The 20232-nt window shown below is 41.7% G+C and overlaps 2 protein-coding genes across 3 annotated transcripts in view; both read left to right on the forward strand.

The window, feature by feature from the left end:
- The window catches only part of LOC115239116 (serine/threonine-protein kinase N), a 27662-nt gene continuing 7430 nt past the window's right edge, over window positions 1-20232 (forward strand). Inside the window, exons 1-11 of the mRNA XM_029813471.1 lie at window positions 1-268; window positions 1073-1201; window positions 3240-3441; window positions 10803-10906; window positions 11518-11725; window positions 12471-12625; window positions 17621-17872; window positions 17944-18094; window positions 18172-18259; window positions 18330-18685; window positions 18771-19009. Coding sequence (XP_029669331.1) covers window positions 152-268; window positions 1073-1201; window positions 3240-3441; window positions 10803-10906; window positions 11518-11725; window positions 12471-12625; window positions 17621-17872; window positions 17944-18094; window positions 18172-18259; window positions 18330-18685; window positions 18771-19009 — 2001 coding nt within the window. The 5' untranslated portion in view covers window positions 1-151. The remainder of the gene's footprint in view (window positions 269-1072; window positions 1202-3239; window positions 3442-10802; window positions 10907-11517; window positions 11726-12470; window positions 12626-17620; window positions 17873-17943; window positions 18095-18171; window positions 18260-18329; window positions 18686-18770; window positions 19010-20232) is intronic.
- LOC115239114 lies at window positions 13582-17497 on the forward strand. 2 transcript variants are annotated; one of them, XM_029813468.1, is made up of 2 exons: window positions 13582-15828; window positions 15918-17497. In XM_029813468.1, the coding sequence occupies exons 1-2, from the start codon at window positions 14983-14985 to the stop codon at window positions 17154-17156; spliced, it is 2085 nt and encodes a 694-aa protein (XP_029669328.1). In that variant the 5' UTR covers window positions 13582-14982; the 3' UTR covers window positions 17157-17497. The 2 variants fall into 2 exon arrangements, with proteins under 2 accessions (XP_029669328.1, XP_029669329.1); XM_029813469.1 differs by having other exon boundaries at window positions 15921-17497.

Here is a 20232-nt window from a genome sequence, read left to right on the forward strand (position 1 = left end):
CGTGTGTGTTTTAATAATGTGTTGTTAATAAGACGATTATCTCTACAGCGTGTAATCTCCGTACTTCGAAGTATGGCGCGATAATTCTCTAACAAGAGATAGAGATATCTCGGACATTTCATTTACGGTGAAGTCGCGTCTCTCTCATGAAATGATAATGTCGTTTATCAGCGTGGATAAAACGAAAAAGAAATCGGGCGCGTGCAGGTGCATTTCGTTCACCAAGGCCACTTCTAAATACTTTCGGACTTGCATGGCCCCACGTGCGGTACGTTTTCAAATTGTATCAAACTTTAAATTAAACGCGCTCTTTAAAATCGAACAGCTGACATTGCGACTCGCGGATTCCTCTCTCATTGTACATTTGAAGTAGGTTCGCGTTCGTTATAGAAGCTTAATCGAGAATACCCTTGAACGTTTCAATGGGCAAACTAATTGAATCGCGACGTGGATTGACACCCATCGACGTACAATAGACGATGTTGTTTCGCGCCAGTATTACGAGACCGCGAGAGATCGATACTTTCCCCTCTCGCGTGCGTTGCTTGCCTAGAGTCTATATCCGTATCTGTCACGAGTAGGCCATATGCCCGCCACGCCAGACGATTTCCGGTTAGGAGAGGTATATTCCGCGATGTTTTCTCGGCGATATCTCCGATCATCGACACAATTTCCCGGTATTATCTTAACACTATTGCGAAATCACTGCGCTCATCGTTATTACGAATAAATATTAATATAATGCGGCTGTAATGTTGAAAGATTACATGGTCGATATTGTGCGGAAATAACGCAGTGCAATATCGATCATTAATTGATATGAATCTTCGCACATGGTTTAGATGAAAAATCGATTGGATATATATTTAATACTTTTTTTTTTCCTATATTTCTAAACTCACTAATAGAACGAGAGCAAAGATTTTATTTCAATTACGGAGAAAGGATTTAGTTCGAGAATGATTAATCGTTCGACGAGCCACTCGACCTTATCGCTCGTTGCTTTGCCCAAATCCTACTCGCGATATATCAGCCGTCAATAACGCGGGATCGAACTTGGAATCTGTTTCAGGGCGATTACATCAGGCACCCAGTTCTTTACGAACTGTCGAGCAAGTATGGAGTGGCTGGCAGTGACCAGGTGCCCTTGCCGGCTCGTCTCGACGTGCTGCGAGAGCACATACGCCGAGAAATACGCAAGGTATGTCGAGTTTCGCTTACGCCTTCGTCGACTACAGCTTCTGCGAAGTTCTTTTTTTTCCTGTATACGATAGCTGGTCTCAACACCATTTTGCGCGTTTCCTTTTTCCTCTGTTCTGGGTACTGTCCTCTTTATTTTTTTTTCTCTCGAATAATAATCGGTGTTTAGTTTTTTTTTTATTCCGAAAATTAATTGAATTAATTTGTCCTTGTTTAATCTTAAAACGTTCACTGTTCTCAATCTCTTTCTGTCTCGTAATAAAAAATAGATAATTTACAATAGACTTAGGTATCTATCGTAAAGAAATTAAGGATGCAGGATTAATCTATCCTATTATTTCATAATTGATGGAAATTAATTCTTTAATAATTTTACATCTCCTACAAGATTGCAAGACAGCAGAAATATTTATGCGCGATTGAGCTTCTCGCGTATACGTGTACTCGTGTGTTTTAATATCCGGCGCAAGTACACGTAATAAGGTTTCGTGATCAATGGTTTCCGGATGCGCGCCCCGGAACGCGCGTCTTTAAATCACGTTGCGAATGAAAACTTGAGGGTGGTCCGAACGTTTCTGTGCGACTCGCGTAGAAACTAGTTTCTCGTCCGGCGATACGATTCCCTTTCTCTCTCACTCTTACCTTTTTTCCCCTTACTATTTCCTCCTGTTGCATCTCTTGGTACTTACTAAGCGTCTTTACGAGAGACTCGTTACGATCCGTCTTTAACCGGTGCCTACCGTTAATGGATCCACCGCGAAATAGAGCCGTTCGTGTGCAAATGCAATAATATACAATACCATAGGTTTCTTAACGTAGCACATTTTCATAAATGCTTGTTACCAGAGCAATTTACTGCAAACGGTAAGTCAACTGCAGCATTGTAGACAGAATGGATGCATATAAAGTGTCTCAGAAACCGACCATTCATCTCAATTGCACTATTATTTTACCTATTATTTTCTCTTCTTTTATTTTATGTTATTTTTCTTCTTTGAAAGATGAGAGAAATAAACAGTTTTCTTCTTTTTTTGTGCTAGTAATTATCGTCAAAGAAAAATAATTTTTGTTTCACTCAATATATTGACGCAATAGTTGGAGATTGTATGCCGCGTGCTGTAACATGCTCTAGATTAGAAAATAAAAACCCTATCGGGTGATTCATCGCGAACATTCGCGGCGACTGTGCAACAGCCGGTAATAGAATAGCAAAGGGTATCATTGGGCACGTGTGCAATTTTACGTCTCATTTGCTATACGAAGGAGCGGCACGATGGATGCGCTTTAAAGCGAGCAACATGTCGACCACATAATAAATGTATGCAGTTAAATTTCGCGGAACACAAGGCTTCGCTTTTTCGCCCGAAACGAGAGCGGTGGTCATTCACAACTGCCGTCCGGTTCGCGCGATGCACGGGTGTCCCGCGTGTACTCTCTTAAACCGAATCAGTGAAAATATCTTTGACCAAGCAGTGACGTAATGATATATGATATATTACTGATTTTCAGTATCATACTTTGTTTCTCTCTCTTATGTCTCACTAACTATAGCAGTGAGATTTCACTGAAAAATCTGTTAGAATCGTGCATATTTGCAATATGTAGTTTTTAAAGCTTTTCCTATTTATTTTAGATTGTTATTTTTTGGGAAAAGCTCCTCCCCACACACACAAACATATTTGGAATGAAACACATATAATCAATATGATAACTCCACAAAGAATAAACAAGACTTAAATTCAGATATTTCTTTAAAAAAAGGGATATGAGGGATATTTCTATAAATTTATCATATATATAATATTATATAATATTATAATATAAAATGCATTTTAAAATATTACTGATTGAATGAAAAAGTCGCTGCCACTGCAACTGATTCATTCACACAATGAGATTTCACTATTTGCAGTACTACACTTATAACTGAAGTCACTGCTTATCAGTGACATCAGTAATACATTGATTCTATTTAAGAGATTTTATTTATATATTTTATTTTATTTTATTTATAAATTTCTATGTTTTCTCGTTCACAGGAATTAAAGATAAAGGCCGGTGCGGAGAAACTGAGAGAGGTCGCGACCGATCGCAAATCGCTCTCTGACGTGGCGACGATCGTGAAGAAGGCAAACAGCAAGCTGAACGAACTCCAGGCGGAGCTCCAGCAGCTCGAGAGCCAAATTATACTAACGCAGGGGCAGCCCCAATCGCCGCAACAGAATCACTCCAATGGTCAAGGTTGGTAAAGCGTAGCCGCGAAGAATTACCATCTTTGCGTATATTCGCCTCAATTTTCTTCGAAAACGATCTTGAACGGATTTTAAGTAATGGAACGCCGTCTTCGATCACGATCTCGCGATAATCGTGGAAAATATCAGCGACGTAAATTTATATCTCGTCGGTTTATGACTTAATTAATAGACATTATTATGTGAATCATAATAAAATATAGAAAGTCGCAAGCAATTAAAATGCACTTTGGAATATTCGATAAGCGTATCGTGTTATTTATATATTTGAGGGATCTTTTTTCACTTTCACGAAAGGAATTTTCGATAATTTCACATTTATATTATTATACTCACGTCAATTATATTGCTCTACTATTTATTTATCAATTTATCGTATCGATAGATATAATAGTCAATGTTCCACTACACAGCTCCCTAATCTCGCTAACGACCGTTCTGTGTCGTTAACGAGAGAGCACTTAATAACTTCACCCGCTAACGAGGCGATGTCTTCGGGTTTACAAAGCTCGTTCGAGCACGCCGGGAGCTGGTCGCCCCATGTCGCCATTACGTCGCCGACAAATCAAGCGTATCTCTTCGACGCAATGACATTTTTGACTCATCGATCGTTATATCCCTCTCGCTATGCGTTAGATACGAATCCATATATTAAAGTTAAGGAGACGATCGATGAGATAAATATAAAGAAAGAGAGAGATAAATATAGCGAGAGATATATTTATATCCTCTTCGTCATGATCGATTGGTTAATCAATTTAAAATAATGCATGCTAAAAATGATATATTTTGATATTAAAATAATAGCATCATTCTCTCTCTCTCTCTCTCTCTCTCTCTCTCTCGTTTACTCTGCGACATTGATCTGTGTATCAGCTGAACAGCTCCGTGCTGTTTGTGATTCGATCTAGCGAATGTACACACGCGCGACGGTTTAAAACGGCATTCAATTCCACGCAGCCACTAGCAGTTTCGACCAGCAACAAAGGGACGGCAATTATGCGTCTGCGTGTCGCTATTCTTTCCCTTGGCTTGAATTCCCCCTCTGTTCCTGCCGCGGGAAACGTAAATTGAGAACGATTAACAGAATTCTTTATAATCAGAGGTCGTGGCCATCTCTCGGTATCGCGTGTGCCGAATTGATAATTCAAATTTAATCGACGACTTATTTTATTTAACGTCGTTTTAATCTGGCTTTGAATATTTCTCAGTACTGATTTGAATATTTGGAGAAATTGGTTTCGAGAAAATTTGTTCGTCCGTATTAAATCGCGCGTCACCGTATTAAATCCTTATCCGACGATGGCTTTATATATGATCATATACGTAATTAAAATAGGCTAATTTAACACGTTCACTCTTATGAGCAAAGAACCGTTTGACTCTTGAGGAGTATTTTTCGCTGCGTTACTTCGCGATGAGTTGTACAGAGAAACTACAGTCTTGCGCTCGCTTTGAATTGACGGTAAGTGGTAGCGGCTATTTATATCTTGGACCCCGACACTCTCTCTGTATATCCACTCCAGTTAACTCAGTCATCATCGCGTACTCGATCTCGGGACTTAGCAACCTGTCTTAGGGGTGTCTCATTCAGTTTCCCTCAGTACGATGTGGGAAACGCGTTCCTGCCATTAATGTTCGAAAGCTCAACGGTTGCGATAGATAATAAACGTCAATCTTTTCGAGTTTTCATTCGAGATGACCGACTCGATCGAGACTACGGTTTCGGGATCTCGCGGGAGAAAGTCCAACGCACCTCTCTTTCCTCCTCGACGTCTCGCAAAGCAGACGACGACGCTCGTTCACTTTCCAGTTCCGTCGAGGCGGCGAAAACGCGCGTGTGCGTACGTACACGCGCACACGCACGAGACGATCGAGAGCGCTTTACGAGAGAGGCCGATCGGATCGTGCGATCGCGCAGAGTACCGTTACACATACGTACACCTTCGGGCCCCGAAGCTCTCCATCGGGGCCCCTCTCCGCGATCACCACCATCGCGCGTTCTTTCGTCGCTATACATCGAGATCGCGTTACCGCCGAACCGAACCCACGCTTTCGCATTCCATCGCCGACGCTCTCCGGGGAAGTCCTTCTCCTCCTTCCGTCTGTGCCCGCCCCATCTTTATGGACTACCTGTCTCGGGGCCCGATTTAAGATCCCGCGACAGCGCCGAAATCGCGCGCACGTTAGAGGCATAAAATTCTGTGAAATTCTGCGGAGAAATTATTAAAACAGAGATGCTAGGATTCTTTTAAAAAAAATTATGAATTTTTATTTTTTTCTGTCAAAAATGTATATAACGTTTTTGGCGAGTCGCTAAAAACTTATATATTATAAAAATAAGTATATTACACTCCCCTCACACTCTCAACGTTATGTATAGACGACTCCAATTATCTTTTCGTGGGGGAAATCCCGGCTGAATCACGAACCAGCGATACGCTGGCGCTATCCGATCTCGCGGAAATTCCGCTGGATTTAGATACGAGATGAATCGATTTCAAGCTTATTGACCGCGCGATACCGCATGAATTTATGAAGTGCAGTTTATCGAACATGCACGAGGTACGTAACGCGGTAACGGTACGAGGGCCGGGAATTTATGAGTTAATAAATTTTAAATGCCCGCGCGTATACAGTTCGCAACTAAATAAGTTACTTGGATCGTTATTTAAAGCGCTGCCACCGTCACGCAACATCAAAGTTCTTGCTTTCGTGACCGAAATATTCGCGCTTCGCAAAAAAAGAATCATATTTTCTAGAATTATTAATCAGCAACGTAATAATAACGCGAGGCTAGATCGTCGGACCTTGATTAATTTATAAGAATATCTCCCACACGCGCGTTTATACAATACACTGCATATCATTAAAATCGGACATTCCGTAGCTATCAAATATATATACCGGACTTAATAAAATTCCACAACGGCCTGTGGGATGCCGTAGATAACGCGTTGCGCTCTCGTATAACTGGAGCAACGAACATATTCATCTCAGTGCTCGTAAAACCTCTTAATCAAGCCGGCTGCTCCCTTTTCGCCGATTACAGATTGGTACGCCTTCTGTGATCTTTATTACATGCAGAAAGACGTCGCTTTATGATCTTGATGTTTGTTCTCGTCGACGCTATGTCGTTCCACATAGACCTGTAATTATGTCATGTTGAAGATATATTGACGTTAGGATGTTGTAATCTAAAGAAATCATAGCGTAAAAATCTCGAAACATTATCTTTTCTGACATACATGTGATACTCGTGACTCGTGACAGATATGCGATGATAATTTTATCGCGGAAACTTAGATTCTCAAGCTAATAAATCTATAAACGAACTAGATCGATAAACCTTGTTTAACTACGAAATTTTGTTGAGATCTTGTAACTCGTTCCGTTCATCGTATCGCTGTCTGTGCAGACTCTGTTATTCGCGCTCGTCACGGATGACAATTGACGCCTACGATCATTCAATGATTGTGGATAACCGATAGGTTCCGGCTCCCTCCCCTCTCCTCGCCATATCAACCATTATCAAGGGTACCACAACGAGAGCGCATCTCGGGGAAATTGCGCGCCACGCATGGATCAGCAGTGCGATATTGCTCGAACATCCTTATCTCGAGTGATTTTCGCTTAACGGCCGCCACATTATGCCCTTTTTAACCCTACGCTTTCTATCGTATCGGTCCCGCGATTTTCTCGATCGCCAACCGATCGGTGGCTCTATGTTAATAACTTAACTGCTACTTCGCTGAACGCCCGGGGTTACCCACCGGTAGATTTTTCGAGGCGTATGCTAATCTCTCGGTACGCTTTTGCCGTTTATGCAAATCGCCGCCTTGGGTATATTTATGGTAAAATTTGTCCGGTGCGCGATAAAAAACTGCGCCAAAGGTTACCGGAGCATCGAGACAGTTCTCCTTTTAAAGATATTACAAGGTGTTAAATCTCGCGTTTTTGCTACATAGATTATATATCATTTTCACAAATATGGCTGCTACCGACGAGAATGCGTCATCCTCAACTCGATCGTTCTTTAAAAAAAAAAAAACAGAGAAAAATGCCATCCTTTATACATCCTGTAATTTACTGCAATTTTTTGTGTCTTAAGAAACGCACAGTAACATGTTTCGTAACATCTGCGAAATTATTATCCTATATTTTTACAGTCTCGATATAAAGTTTCTAGCTCGTTTCAGAATTTTTTAGAGTTCCTTAATCTGTTCCGGAAGGAGACTAAAACATAAAATCGGTAATAAAATATTTATTTTAATGGAGATCAATTTAAGTTATGGTGTTCTTCGCAATAAAATTGAAGCGCTAGAAATAACTAGAAATAATTCAAGAAAACGTTAGACTCTTGAAAAAAAAAAAAAATTATGGTTTGTTAGACGGCTAGAGGAATACACGTTCTACGTCGAGTTGGCTTATAAATAAAGCGCTTCGCGCACTCGCGTCTCCCGCATAGTTACGGTAATTATTTTAATCAATGCCGTAATAAGGATGTTGCAGACAACCACCACACACGAACAATCGTTTCTTACATGCATTAACGAACTGCATAAGAGCTCCCCCCACGATGCGTTCATGCTTTATGAACGTATCGCTAACTCACGCTGCAGAGAGATGGAACGGCTTTGACATGGACGCAAAGTTATGAATGGGAGCCGAGAGAGGAGAAGACAACACGCTGGTATCGCGCAATGATAGCGCAATGCATATTGCGGTTACGTGTACAACCGCATATAATTTCCGACTATTATCGGGGATCATCATATAAATTTTCGCTCTGCGGCTTCGCGTATTAACGTCGGATTTTTTAAGAGGTAAATTAAACAAAAAGAGTTTACGTTCTCTTTGTCCGATGGATTTTTTTTTCAAGTCGAGAGGGGTATTAAGTATCCCTTCGTCTAAGCATACACGGGACTGACAAAGCCAGCTGGTTGCACGTCGCCTCGATAGCCCGATAATTATGCGTTTTGCATAACTATCGCGCCACTTCAGTCTCCCTATCCTTTTCTTTTACTTTCGCTGCTAGCGAGAAGAGCAATTATCCGCGCCTCGAGACTCTCTCTCTCTCTTTTCTTTCAAAAGGGTTGCGTGCGTCGCACTCGTCCGAGTCGTTGAACCGGCGAAAGTGGCAACGAGTGAGCCGCAGTAGTCACTTTATGTGCGCAACCACCCTGTTGTTTTTCCTTCTCCCTCAAACCCGCGCAACGATAATCTTTCGGTTCGTTTCGCGCCGAAGGATGCCGAGAGAAACAGAGAGGGGAGAAAGCGATTGAAAGAAGAACCGGAGGAAGAGAGGAGGAGACGCACAGCGCGACGAGGGTGGTGGTATCAAAAACAAGGAAGGCCTTTGTCGGCCCCCGCAAGGGCAGAGACGCGGAATATAATGGGGCACGTGTTCGGCCGAGCTGCGCTAATGACACGGTTTCGCCGGCGCTCTCTCGATGCCGCATTGTCCCCGCAAACTCTTTCATGCCGCCTCCACCTCCTCCTCCACCTCCGTCGTTTTCGCCGCATTGTGCGAAGCCTGTGTGTGTGTGTGTTCGCGCGCCAACTCCTCGTTTCTCTCCATGTTACATCCATCTATGCGCCGATCCGGGAATAATAGCCGTTCCGCGATTGTCCGAGAGGACTGTCAACGATACCGCGAGAGTCGATAAAATTTATTTATGAGCAGAGTTCTGTGTTGGAGTTTCAATCTTCTGCCTATCGGCTATAATTAGATTCTCGCCAATCGGCTGCTTTTTCCATAGCGAAGGAAGGATACATCATAGAAAAGATCTATTTATAAATTCAAATAAGCACGTGTTGGAAATATAATATTATATTCTGTATGACTCTATAGTATCAATTCTATCTAATCTAGCATATTTACAGGACTTCCCAGAATATGCTAATTATGTATATCTCTCATGCTAAACGGACATGAATAACATCATAGAGATAGACGTACGGGGCGACCATTCATACCAAAGTTAAACAAGCTTGTCAGAATATATTTTCGATTTAAAGTATTCGCGTGAAAAATCGAGTATCCGCTTCTCGCCTCGCCTTATTCGGACATGTCGGTGTGCTCCCGTGTGCATAGACGGTGTGTGCGGGAGCGTGTGCTCCCGTCCGTTCGTTTCATTGGCGTCGAACGGACGCTGCGCGTCGTTTATCGTGCGTGTGTGCATGCGGGGAAATCGTGGAACCGTGGCGTGCACGTGTTTACGGTGGCTTCCTCGCAGGTACGAGCGCATAATGGGGCATATTTCAATGGAGGAAAAAGTGCCCTACATCGGACCCCTAACGAGCTTTAAATTCGTACGCCGGTCGCATGCGTAGACCAATAACGACGATGTAAATTGCCCCCTCGAAAATCGTGTACAATTAGCCTCGAAATAGCGACGCGTTATCTCGCAAACTGGGACATTTTTCTTCCGTTAAACTTATTATATGAAAGACCGTTAACTTTTCGCCAACAATGCGAACCACGAGTAACGATGCGACATTGTGCAAATATCCTTAATGAGGGGGTTTCGCTATTAAGGACGCATTAGAGCGCGTCCGCGTTATTAAAATATACGAGTATAACAAAAGATACGATTACGTAAGGTACATTGATTAATGTAATTGCTGGAAGTTCCGGCGGGCGCGGAAATAACGCTCGTAATTACCGACCTGCGGTTCCCACACTGTTCCGGTACGAGTTATAAATGTGCATTTTATTGGGCATTTTATTGTGCATTGTGTAATATTATTACATTACATATATATACATATATATTTTGTCCGTATATAAATTGTGGTCGCAAGTTGATTTGCATATATAACGATTCGCGCACGCCGGTCGGAGGGATTCTACATCTCGAAGACGTTTATTGTAATAGACAGGTGGAATGGAACGTATAGCGAAAAGAGGAAGAGCGATGGGAAATTCCATAACGGTGCGTTTCTCAAACAAAGCGGAACGTCACTGTTTTTTTTTTCCACACTCCCTGCGGACTCGAATACGTGGGAGTCGGAACAATCGTTAACGTGTCAGCATTGGGTTATGGAAAGTAGGCTCCGAGTGCGTCGTGCGTAATCTCGCCATCAAATCATAGAGATCGTCGGATACGAGACGCGCACGCGTCCGAGGCAGAACACAATTCGCTTACGATGATGCGAAAAATCCGGACGGATTTAATACGAAGAAAGGTATCCGCAGACGCGTGAGAAAGCGCGATGATAGGAATGTGTTCGGAGAAAAATTTATAAAATTTTATTTTTGCCCGCTTAGCAATGTGGGTGTCGCTAATACATTAAATCATATCATCGGATTTTTTCATTTCGTGTACGCTTCTATTTTTGTTTCAGACACGCCTCTATCACCGATGGGGCCTTCGTCGCCGAGTCAGGAAGGTCTATTCACGGATCTTCGGCTTCTATCCTTGGAGAAGCAGCTCAATATTGAACTGAAGGTGCTGCTTAAAGAGGCGCTTAATTCTCGTATACATTTCCCGATCACAAGTAGATAATGATGATACACTTCACGAACACGGATGATATCACGTGATATCAAAACTGTCGTGTTATCAACATTTCTATGAGTTGTTACGCGATATCGGAGAACATTCGATAGGGTGACAATGAGTGTTCCCTTGTAATAGTCTTCATTAGTAATAGTTATCGGTATTCTTCTCGATATGATTCAGAATAATTATCGCGCATACTGCTTTCCGCAAAAAACTTTGCTAGCTCTCTTTCACTTTTCTTGTATCAGAGTCTTGCGTGAGTCAGCGCAGTGAGCCGCAAGTTTTCCCCCTACTAAAAATAATCTCTCGTTATATCATGCGAGGATTTTAGATAATTAGAATAATGCATTCAACTCTTCCAAATTATTACGTGTTAATGCAAAAGTTTTAATTACCCCCAATTATCCTTTATACTCTCTTTTCCCTCTTTTTTTAAATAAAATAGTCAATTTTTACATGTAGATGTGTAACACAAGTTAATACTAATTTCAATATTACTTTCATATAGAGAGTAGAATAATACACGTACAATCTCTTCTTGTTTATATTTGCAATAGGTCAAGCAGGGTGCTGAAAATATGATACAGAGTTTAACGAGCGGCCATCGTGACAAAAAATTACTACAGGAGGCTCAACAAATGCTAGACGATTCCCGCGCCAAAATCGAGTTCCTACGCATGCGGATAATGAAGGTGCGCCAGGCGCGGCAGCAGCAACAACGAGGAGACGCGTTGCCACCGAATGGCGAAGCAACTAGCAACAAAGGTATATGATGGTTTTGTTATTAATAATAATTAATGTCTGGAACGCGAGAATTTGAGAGAAAAAAGAAACAACAGTTGAAAATATACATAATGTTCTAAAAAATTTTCTTTTGCGAATAAGATAATCGACAAAACTTTTCCCCAATATTGAGTGTAATAAATTTGAAAAATAAATTATTTAAATTTGCGATATTATTTATTCAACATAGATCTCTTCTTAAAAATATTGCATTTATTTAAATATGTATACGAGAATATGCGTGTCAGAAGAATGGATCCGGTAAATTATCTCGGATACATCGTATTGTCGAATTCGCATTCTAATTGTTTGGACGACTATAGTTAAGCTGTATACATCTCATTGTTAACGCGAAGTTTAAGCGGAACAGCGAGACAGTAAGCTGACATTTACCGCGGCAATGAAATTGTTCCAGAACGTGATACGCGTTCGTATCTCATCCAGGAATTTATATGCCACGTATTCAGTATAAAAGTATAACGTGATACGTTCGTCATTCATGGTAAATGGCATTTCTTGGAAGGAAATGCTTTGTTCGTAGAAGGATATATTCGTTACGCGCGTAATGGCTCACTTTTTCCACGATATGAAGTATGTGGGTAGATACGCGTTATATAAGAAGATTATTGCGCGCGTTGTTGATACACGAAAGAACTTTGTACGAGTAGTTGCGAGTGCAATTCTGACGAATATAACATAAATAATGAATGTAATAATGTGCTTATAGATAGGTACGAGCCCAGCTTGGAACTCGCGTTGGAAGAGAGGGTGGAGGAGCTGCGGCATCGATTGCGAATAGAGGCAGCTGTCGTAGAAGGTGCCAAGAACGTGATACGTCTTTTACAAAGTGCTAGAGTCGCTGATAAGAAGGCCTTAACCGAGGTAGGTGATTTATTTCCTTCCCAATTTGCTGTTCGTCAAAGATAGAAGCGGAAGAAACGCGGGAATCTGTACGCGACATGCAATTCGCGAAAGGCTTTTGTAATATGTGCGCGCGCGCGCGCGTATGTGTAGCGTTAAAGGAAGCCATTTACGTCACACTTCTCTGACACAGCTGTTTCGAAATGATAATAATGTGGAAACTGTCTGACTTTACTTCTCTCGGTGAAAATATCTTATAATGCGCGGACAATTGCTCTTTCTAACACAAGACGAATGTTTGTTTAAAGAGTGACAGGATATCATATATATATATACGATATCTTGTCACTATTTAAAAAAATATTCGTCTTGTGAAAATATTTCACACCGTTTTATTCGTTAAATCAAAACATAAAAATCTTAATAAAAGAAAAGGCAAGAATAATTTTCGATTTAGCGAATAAGATAATGAGATATTTACATGTGTATATATACATATATACATATAATAATTTTTATAAATTATCAATTAATATCCAAAAAAAAATTATTCTTTTTTCCTCTTTTATTTTATGTACATGTAATAAAAGAGAGAAGAAGAATAATATTTTTTATATATAATAATATTTGATAATTTTATAGAAAAAAATATGTATATAATGTGATTTCTACGAAATTATCAAACTTATAATTGAATAGAAAAAAAACTTTTCTAAACAAAATAATCATTCTATAATAATTGAATTATCTTTGGAGACTGATTTCATTTGAGATCTCGGCGATGAGAGAGCGTTTCTCGGATGCGCCGGTACAAAAACGACTTCTTGTCGACAGCCGGATTGCGACGTCGGCAGCGTAGAACGTGTCGACGTGGACCCCGTGGAGGGTCGGTGGCGACTCTATACGCGCTTTCTCAAAATAGCCCTATCCACGCCACCCCGCCGTACATCTCATGACGCCTTTTCGGGTCGCGCTTAGTTATCGTCTCTCGACGAGGACTGGCATCATCATCCAGTATCCAGTAAGCACCCCGCGATAAACCGACGACATGTGTGCACCGGTCGACCGCGAAGAAGGCGATCGTAGAATGTGTACATTTCCGTCGAATGGATATCCTTCCAGGAAGATATTGACCATGCGTTTGGATAATCGCGACAGTTAATTATACGATTTGAACCCGAAGACTGAAAGACTGAAGCCGTCCACAAATGTCGTGTCGTCCCTTCTCGCCGCTCTCTTCTCGAACGCCGCGCTCCAAGAAGACTGACGACTGACGTCTGTTTCAAAATCAGTTTGAGCTGTCAGGAGGCTTATATACCAAATCGGACGTCTCTGACCGAGTCATAAGTCATCCGAATCTTGTTTAATCCTGGATATTTTTGATGCGCATGTGTATAGCGGATCTGAATTATTCAGAGAGAGAAATCGCCATCTCAGAGATTATAAGTGTGAAAATTAATTTCACATGCACGTACGCGATATTTGAATTCATCTTTGACTGCAGACATTTACCGAGACAGAATGGTACCAGCGAGATTTTCGAGGAGGTCGGCGCATCGATTTTCGTAACGTGGCACATGACTGGCTCGATGACTGTGCATCATTATTGCGCACTTTATTATTGCGTCGGTGGTCGTCGTCATATATATAAGAAAAGTACTTATTCCAGATATATTCTTAGTGCGACTGTACGTTGCGTTCCAAATTTATATTGTGCTAATTATACACGTCTCGTCGTCGCTCAGTTTGTTACGAGAGACAAAGAAAGATCACGGTGATTGCAGCGATTGCGGAAGTTATTGTGTAATTCGCAAATGATAAACTGACAATACGAAGAAGTTAGTTTGATAAATCGAATTTTTTTCGAGTATCAGCGCTAAAATTTTGCGATGTTATTGAAGCGAAAAGAAACTATCCGTGCTAGATAGTTCTCGAATACACGGAAAACCCGAAAATAGATCGAGTAGAAGCGATATACAATATCGCAGTATTACCATCCTTCCGGGAAAAAATTGTGCTACGGACGAAGCTGTGAAGCGCGAGCATGACTTGACTCAAAGAGACGTTATTATATAAGATCTCTCTTCGATATATCACGGAATCGGACGAGAGAATTAGATGAGCGATCATAAGTGTCGCGCGTAATCATCAGCAGAATTTTGTATAGAGAAAAAGAGAGAAAGAGACTACAAATCCATGAACAGAAGAAGAATACGGACGAGAAAACCGGATCATCGTCTCCTGACGGACGAGAAGAAGAAAAGGACGGATTGTACGGATGTTTTCCTGTCGGACCTACAGAGTCGATTGAAAAATGACAATGTCCTGCGGTGGATGAAGGTGCGACGACGGAGATTGAGGAAGAAAAGAGGCGCGAGATGTACAGACGTCAGGATAATTCGGCGAGCGACGGTGGTGCGAGTCAGGTGCCACCGTGGCTCGTTCGCGCGGAAGTCACGATCCGCCATGGCGACACGGTGACCTCCGAGACCGTGCAAATGCCGCCGGGTACTACCACGACCGCCGACGCGGGTGGCATCCGCATGATATGTCGCTGGAACACGAGCGAACCGTCGAACTCGACGACGCCAACCACCGAAGCGTTTCCGTCATCTTCGGGCGGCTTTGGTTTTCAACGGGGGAATATATTATTCACGTCCACGCCACCCGAGAGACCGTCCCAGAGATCGTCAGACGACAGATCCTACACTCTACCGCGCTCAAGCTCATCGGGCAACGACGATTCGTCCAGAGGCCGAGCCAACGATTCTGGCTACAATAGCGAACGGTTCTCGTCGCGCGCCTACTCCAGTCTACCCGCTCGACGTTCGTCTCACAATCAGCAGTATGATCGTCGGTGTAAGAGCACGTGTAGGATTGTACTTTCCACCGCGAATCCTGAGAAAAGCGCGAGTTCTGCCGAATCCGTCGATTCCTGGCAACGTCGACCCTCGTACCAACGCTTTTCCCAACAACAATTCAGCGCGGTTCCAGAAGTCTGCGAGGATTGCGCGGAAGGAAGCGCCTCGAGCTTCACCACGCACTTTTGCACCCGTGTTGCGGAAAAGACCGCGAGTAGCCGGGCCACCGCGATCAGTAGAGACGCGGCATCGCAAACCACCGACATCGAATCGACGCGTTCTTCGTCGACCGTAAAGAGTAGCAGAGTTGGGAGGAGATTAGGCGCTGGTGCTTACAAATCTAACGAGCAGAAAAAGAAGGAGGTGAGTCATCTTCGATGGATCCTGAATGTATACGACAGTTTATTATATTGTAAGGGAATCCGGAATATTATGATTATCTTGTCTTCCAGCAGGAAGTTCGATCGTCTCCAGCATCGGTTGAGACCACCAGTTCCGTTCCTCCCGTAGATACAGAAAAATCAGACTCCTCTGCGAAAGAGAACAGCAGTGACAAGCGCAAGTCACGGACGGTACATATCGACGTGTACTGCACAGGATCCGACGATGACGCCAGTACAAACACGACCAGCGAGGATGAGCGCGGCACACCCATGACCGTCTTTGAGAACGAGGACGTCAAAGTCACTCACACGCAGGCGACGGATAACTTACCGCGGGGATTTCAGGACGCGAACGCGTTTCTGAAGCGCAGCGCCGAGCGACGATGCGCGAGCTTCCGAAACGCACCGATGAGGATGCCCTCGTTGGCTAGTTCAAAGGGGTACGACAGCGACGAAATGCTGAGCTCCCTTTATCCTTCGCGATTTAGTTCGTACAGCGGGATACGAGACCTAGATTCCGCCCCATGTTCTGCGGCGTCATCCAGTACGGCTCTCTCTCCGTACGATTCAACGACTATGACGTCATCGAAGGACACGTTTTCAGATATCGAGTCCTTGATCAACAGCAAATCCGGCTTGACACCTTGTGATAGCTTCGAATACGCCAATTCCGCGGATCGCGATAGAATACGTAGAATGGATATTTTGGCGAAAACCGGCGATGAGAAAAAAAGGACTTGGCGATCGCCGCAAATCGAACGGAAGCATCTCCTACAAAATAGGAAGATGAGAGAGTACTTGGAGAAACACGAGATAGGTTGGTCGTCTGGGGAAAGTGCCGAGGATTCCGATGAGAGTGAAGCAGTCGGTTGGAATTTCATAGCCGGTGATGACAAGTCACTCGTTAAAAAAGATTCGATCGTACGTCGATGCGCGAGCAAGGATCAAACGGAGGAATCCAACGCGACACGCGGCAATTACGTTCCGTATTCGAATGTTCTACGCGATCGTATCGGTCCCTTTGGATCCAAGAGCCCGTCTCCTCTCCCTTCGACCATACCCTCCCGCGTAACGTCTCCCTTTGCTACGCCATACGGAGAAAGAACTGATCATATCATAAAAGCTTCAAGATTTGGAACGGTAGTCAGTGCGTTTCGAAAGCCCGGTCATCATATAGGTCCGTCGAAAAATCCAACGTGTACATGCGAACATTGCCGAAGATACTTCGAGGAAAGAGGAGCGAGAGGACGGGCCTATTCGTTGAACGAACTTGAACGTCATCCGGCATTCAAATCGCAAAAAGAGTGATATCTGATATTTCGCGATAGCTGTTGAAGATTTGAAATATATCGATTCTTTAGGCTTTACACAAGCTTTCCATTTTATTTATTTATATTGTAAGATATTTGTATGCGGTATATTGCGTTCCATCGTTTACGGTTATTGAAGGACACTGTAAATTTGTATATTGTGATTTGTGTGTTTAATTTATATTTCTCTTGAAATATATTCCGTATATTATAGCTTTTTTATCTAAATTATTACGAAAGGACTGTTAAACACATTCTGTGTTGAAAATTGAGCATTTATACAAATTAACAAGGATGTATATATTGATTGCGCTGTTAATAAATATTAACTATGTTGAATATCACAGTTGTGTTGTCTACATATACAGTTATATTCCTTGTCAATATTAAACTAATATTATATTAATAAGATATTTTATGTATGAAAGTATGTTTTGTTATATAAATCATAAATCACTACAGGCTCAGGCAAGCCTCGCGGAATCCAGCAGAAAATTGGACTTGCTCAGATTATCCCTTGAACTCAGAAGACAAGAGCTACCCCCTGACAGCGGTACCGCGGCTCAATTAAAAAGAGAATTAGCTAGCGTGCAATCGGCTAGTCCAGTTCCCGTTACTTATACATCATTACAACCGTTCCGCGGTCCCTTGGAAAGTAAAACCACCATACCAGCTTCAGTATCGAGATGCGCTGCTGTCACGGGACAATTAGAGGTATGCTGAATGAGAAAATGGAATAAATAATCGATATGTTTATCTTATATTACATGCCGCAAAATGTTTAGGTAAGACTTATGGGATGTCAAGACTTGGCGGAAGAAGTACCTGGTCGTACGCGGAGGGAACATGCTGCTAGTCCTGATATACGTAGCTTCGTTAAGGGTGTCAAAGGACTCAGTTCGAGCAAGTCGTATAGCGTGAAAGACGAAACAAGCAGTAAGATTTCAATATTTTGCGAATAATGTTAAAAATTGCGTTATTTTGAATCCGTCACTGATTATCATTGATTTCAGATGACATTATGGCAGTTATAAAATTGGATAATCAAACCGTAGGACAGACTAGCTGGCGTCCATGTTCCCAACAAGCTTGGGACCAAAGGTGCATATACTTAGCTAATAATGTAATTATATCATGTTCAATGATCTTTATATTGTATATCTATTTCTAGGTTTTCTATCGAACTAGATAAATCGAGAGAACTTGAAATAGGCATTTATTGGAGAGATTGGAGATCTCTATGCGCGGTCAAGTTCTTACGTTTAGAGGAATTCATTGACGATGTTCGACATGGAATGGCCTTACAGTTGGAACCGCAAGGTCTTCTGTTCGCGGAAATAAAATTCTTGAATCCGATGATATCGCGAAAGCCTAAGTTGCAGCGTCAACGAAAGATCTTCAAGCAACAAGTGAAAAATTTCCCAAGAGCAAATCAAATGAATATAAACGTCGCGACTTGGGGTAGACTACTTAAACGTTCGGCGCCTTCATTGCACAATTCCAGAAGCTCGGAAAGTCCGCCGACAGGTAAGACGAGTCAAAATCAGTCACAGTTTACATGCAAATCTTGCAAAATCTTGTGAAAATATATCATCTACAGATTCATTTGCAGGACCGCAACCATTGCAACTTGCATTTGATACCTCGATAGAAGATAAGCCCGAGACTCCCGGCGAAGTGCCTGATCCGGAGAAAGGTGGACTAGGCGGTGCGCGGCCTTTGGGAATGTCAACAACTAGTAGTAGTCCAACTCTGCCACGTCCTCCGGAGCATCCTCCCCCACCGCCACCAATTATTGTGAAGAAACCGTCTACACCTGCACCTACACCGCCTCCTAAATTAGATCAAGAGGTATGTCTCTTTGTACACATGTCTTTTTACATATAATTGTCAGTATGTTTAAATCAAATAAGTTCAAAGGTCACACATACATTGATACACGATGATATTCGGTATTTATTGCATAATATGTATTTGTCAACCTCTGCTTTTGATGTAAAGATATAAGATTGTTAATGTCGCAATTTTTTTATCATATAATTGTTATAAGTCTGCAACATGATATTATATGTGTGAAATTCAATTATATTCTAATAGCGATATGTATAATTTATTGTATTTACTTTATACATATATCTGACATAGTTTCTTATACTTTTTTAATCACTCTATAATAGGAATATGAGTAGTAATATGTATTAGAGACAATCTCTCAAGGCTGGGAATCTTGGTTATGGGCCCAAATAGTTTATAAAATGAATATATAATATGTGAAATATATATATAAAATAGATTTACTTTTTAAAGTCATAATCTAATGAATGTATTTATACTACATATATATCCTGATGCGGCATGTTATCAGATATATTATGTGTTTCTTCAATTATATAAAAAATAGTAGCATTAGTTTATATATATAATTTGTGCATTTGCTTGAAAAGAACATCTTTTAGTTATTACACAGATTTTTTCATTAAATACACAGGCCTTTTGTTTTTTTTTTATGTTCCCAACAAGCTTGGGACCAAAGGTGCATATACTTAGCTAATAATGTAATTATATCATGTTCAATGATCTTTATATTGTATATCTATTTCTAGGTTTTCTATCGAACTAGATAAATCGAGAGAACTTGAAATAGGCATTTATTGGAGAGATTGGAGATCTCTATGCGCGGTCAAGTTCTTACGTTTAGAGGAATTCATTGACGATGTTCGACATGGAATGGCCTTACAGTTGGAACCGCAAGGTCTTCTGTTCGCGGAAATAAAATTCTTGAATCCGATGATATCGCGAAAGCCTAAGTTGCAGCGTCAACGAAAGATCTTCAAGCAACAAGTGAAAAATTTCCCAAGAGCAAATCAAATGAATATAAACGTCGCGACTTGGGGTAGACTACTTAAACGTTCGGCGCCTTCATTGCACAATTCCAGAAGCTCGGAAAGTCCGCCGACAGGTAAGACGAGTCAAAATCAGTCACAGTTTACATGCAAATCTTGCAAAATCTTGTGAAAATATATCATCTACAGATTCATTTGCAGGACCGCAACCATTGCAACTTGCATTTGATA

This window comes from Formica exsecta, unplaced genomic scaffold (assembly GCF_003651465.1).
Source record: "Formica exsecta isolate Colony F162 unplaced genomic scaffold, ASM365146v1 scaffold365, whole genome shotgun sequence".
NCBI lineage: Eukaryota > Metazoa > Arthropoda > Insecta > Hymenoptera > Formicidae > Formica > Formica exsecta.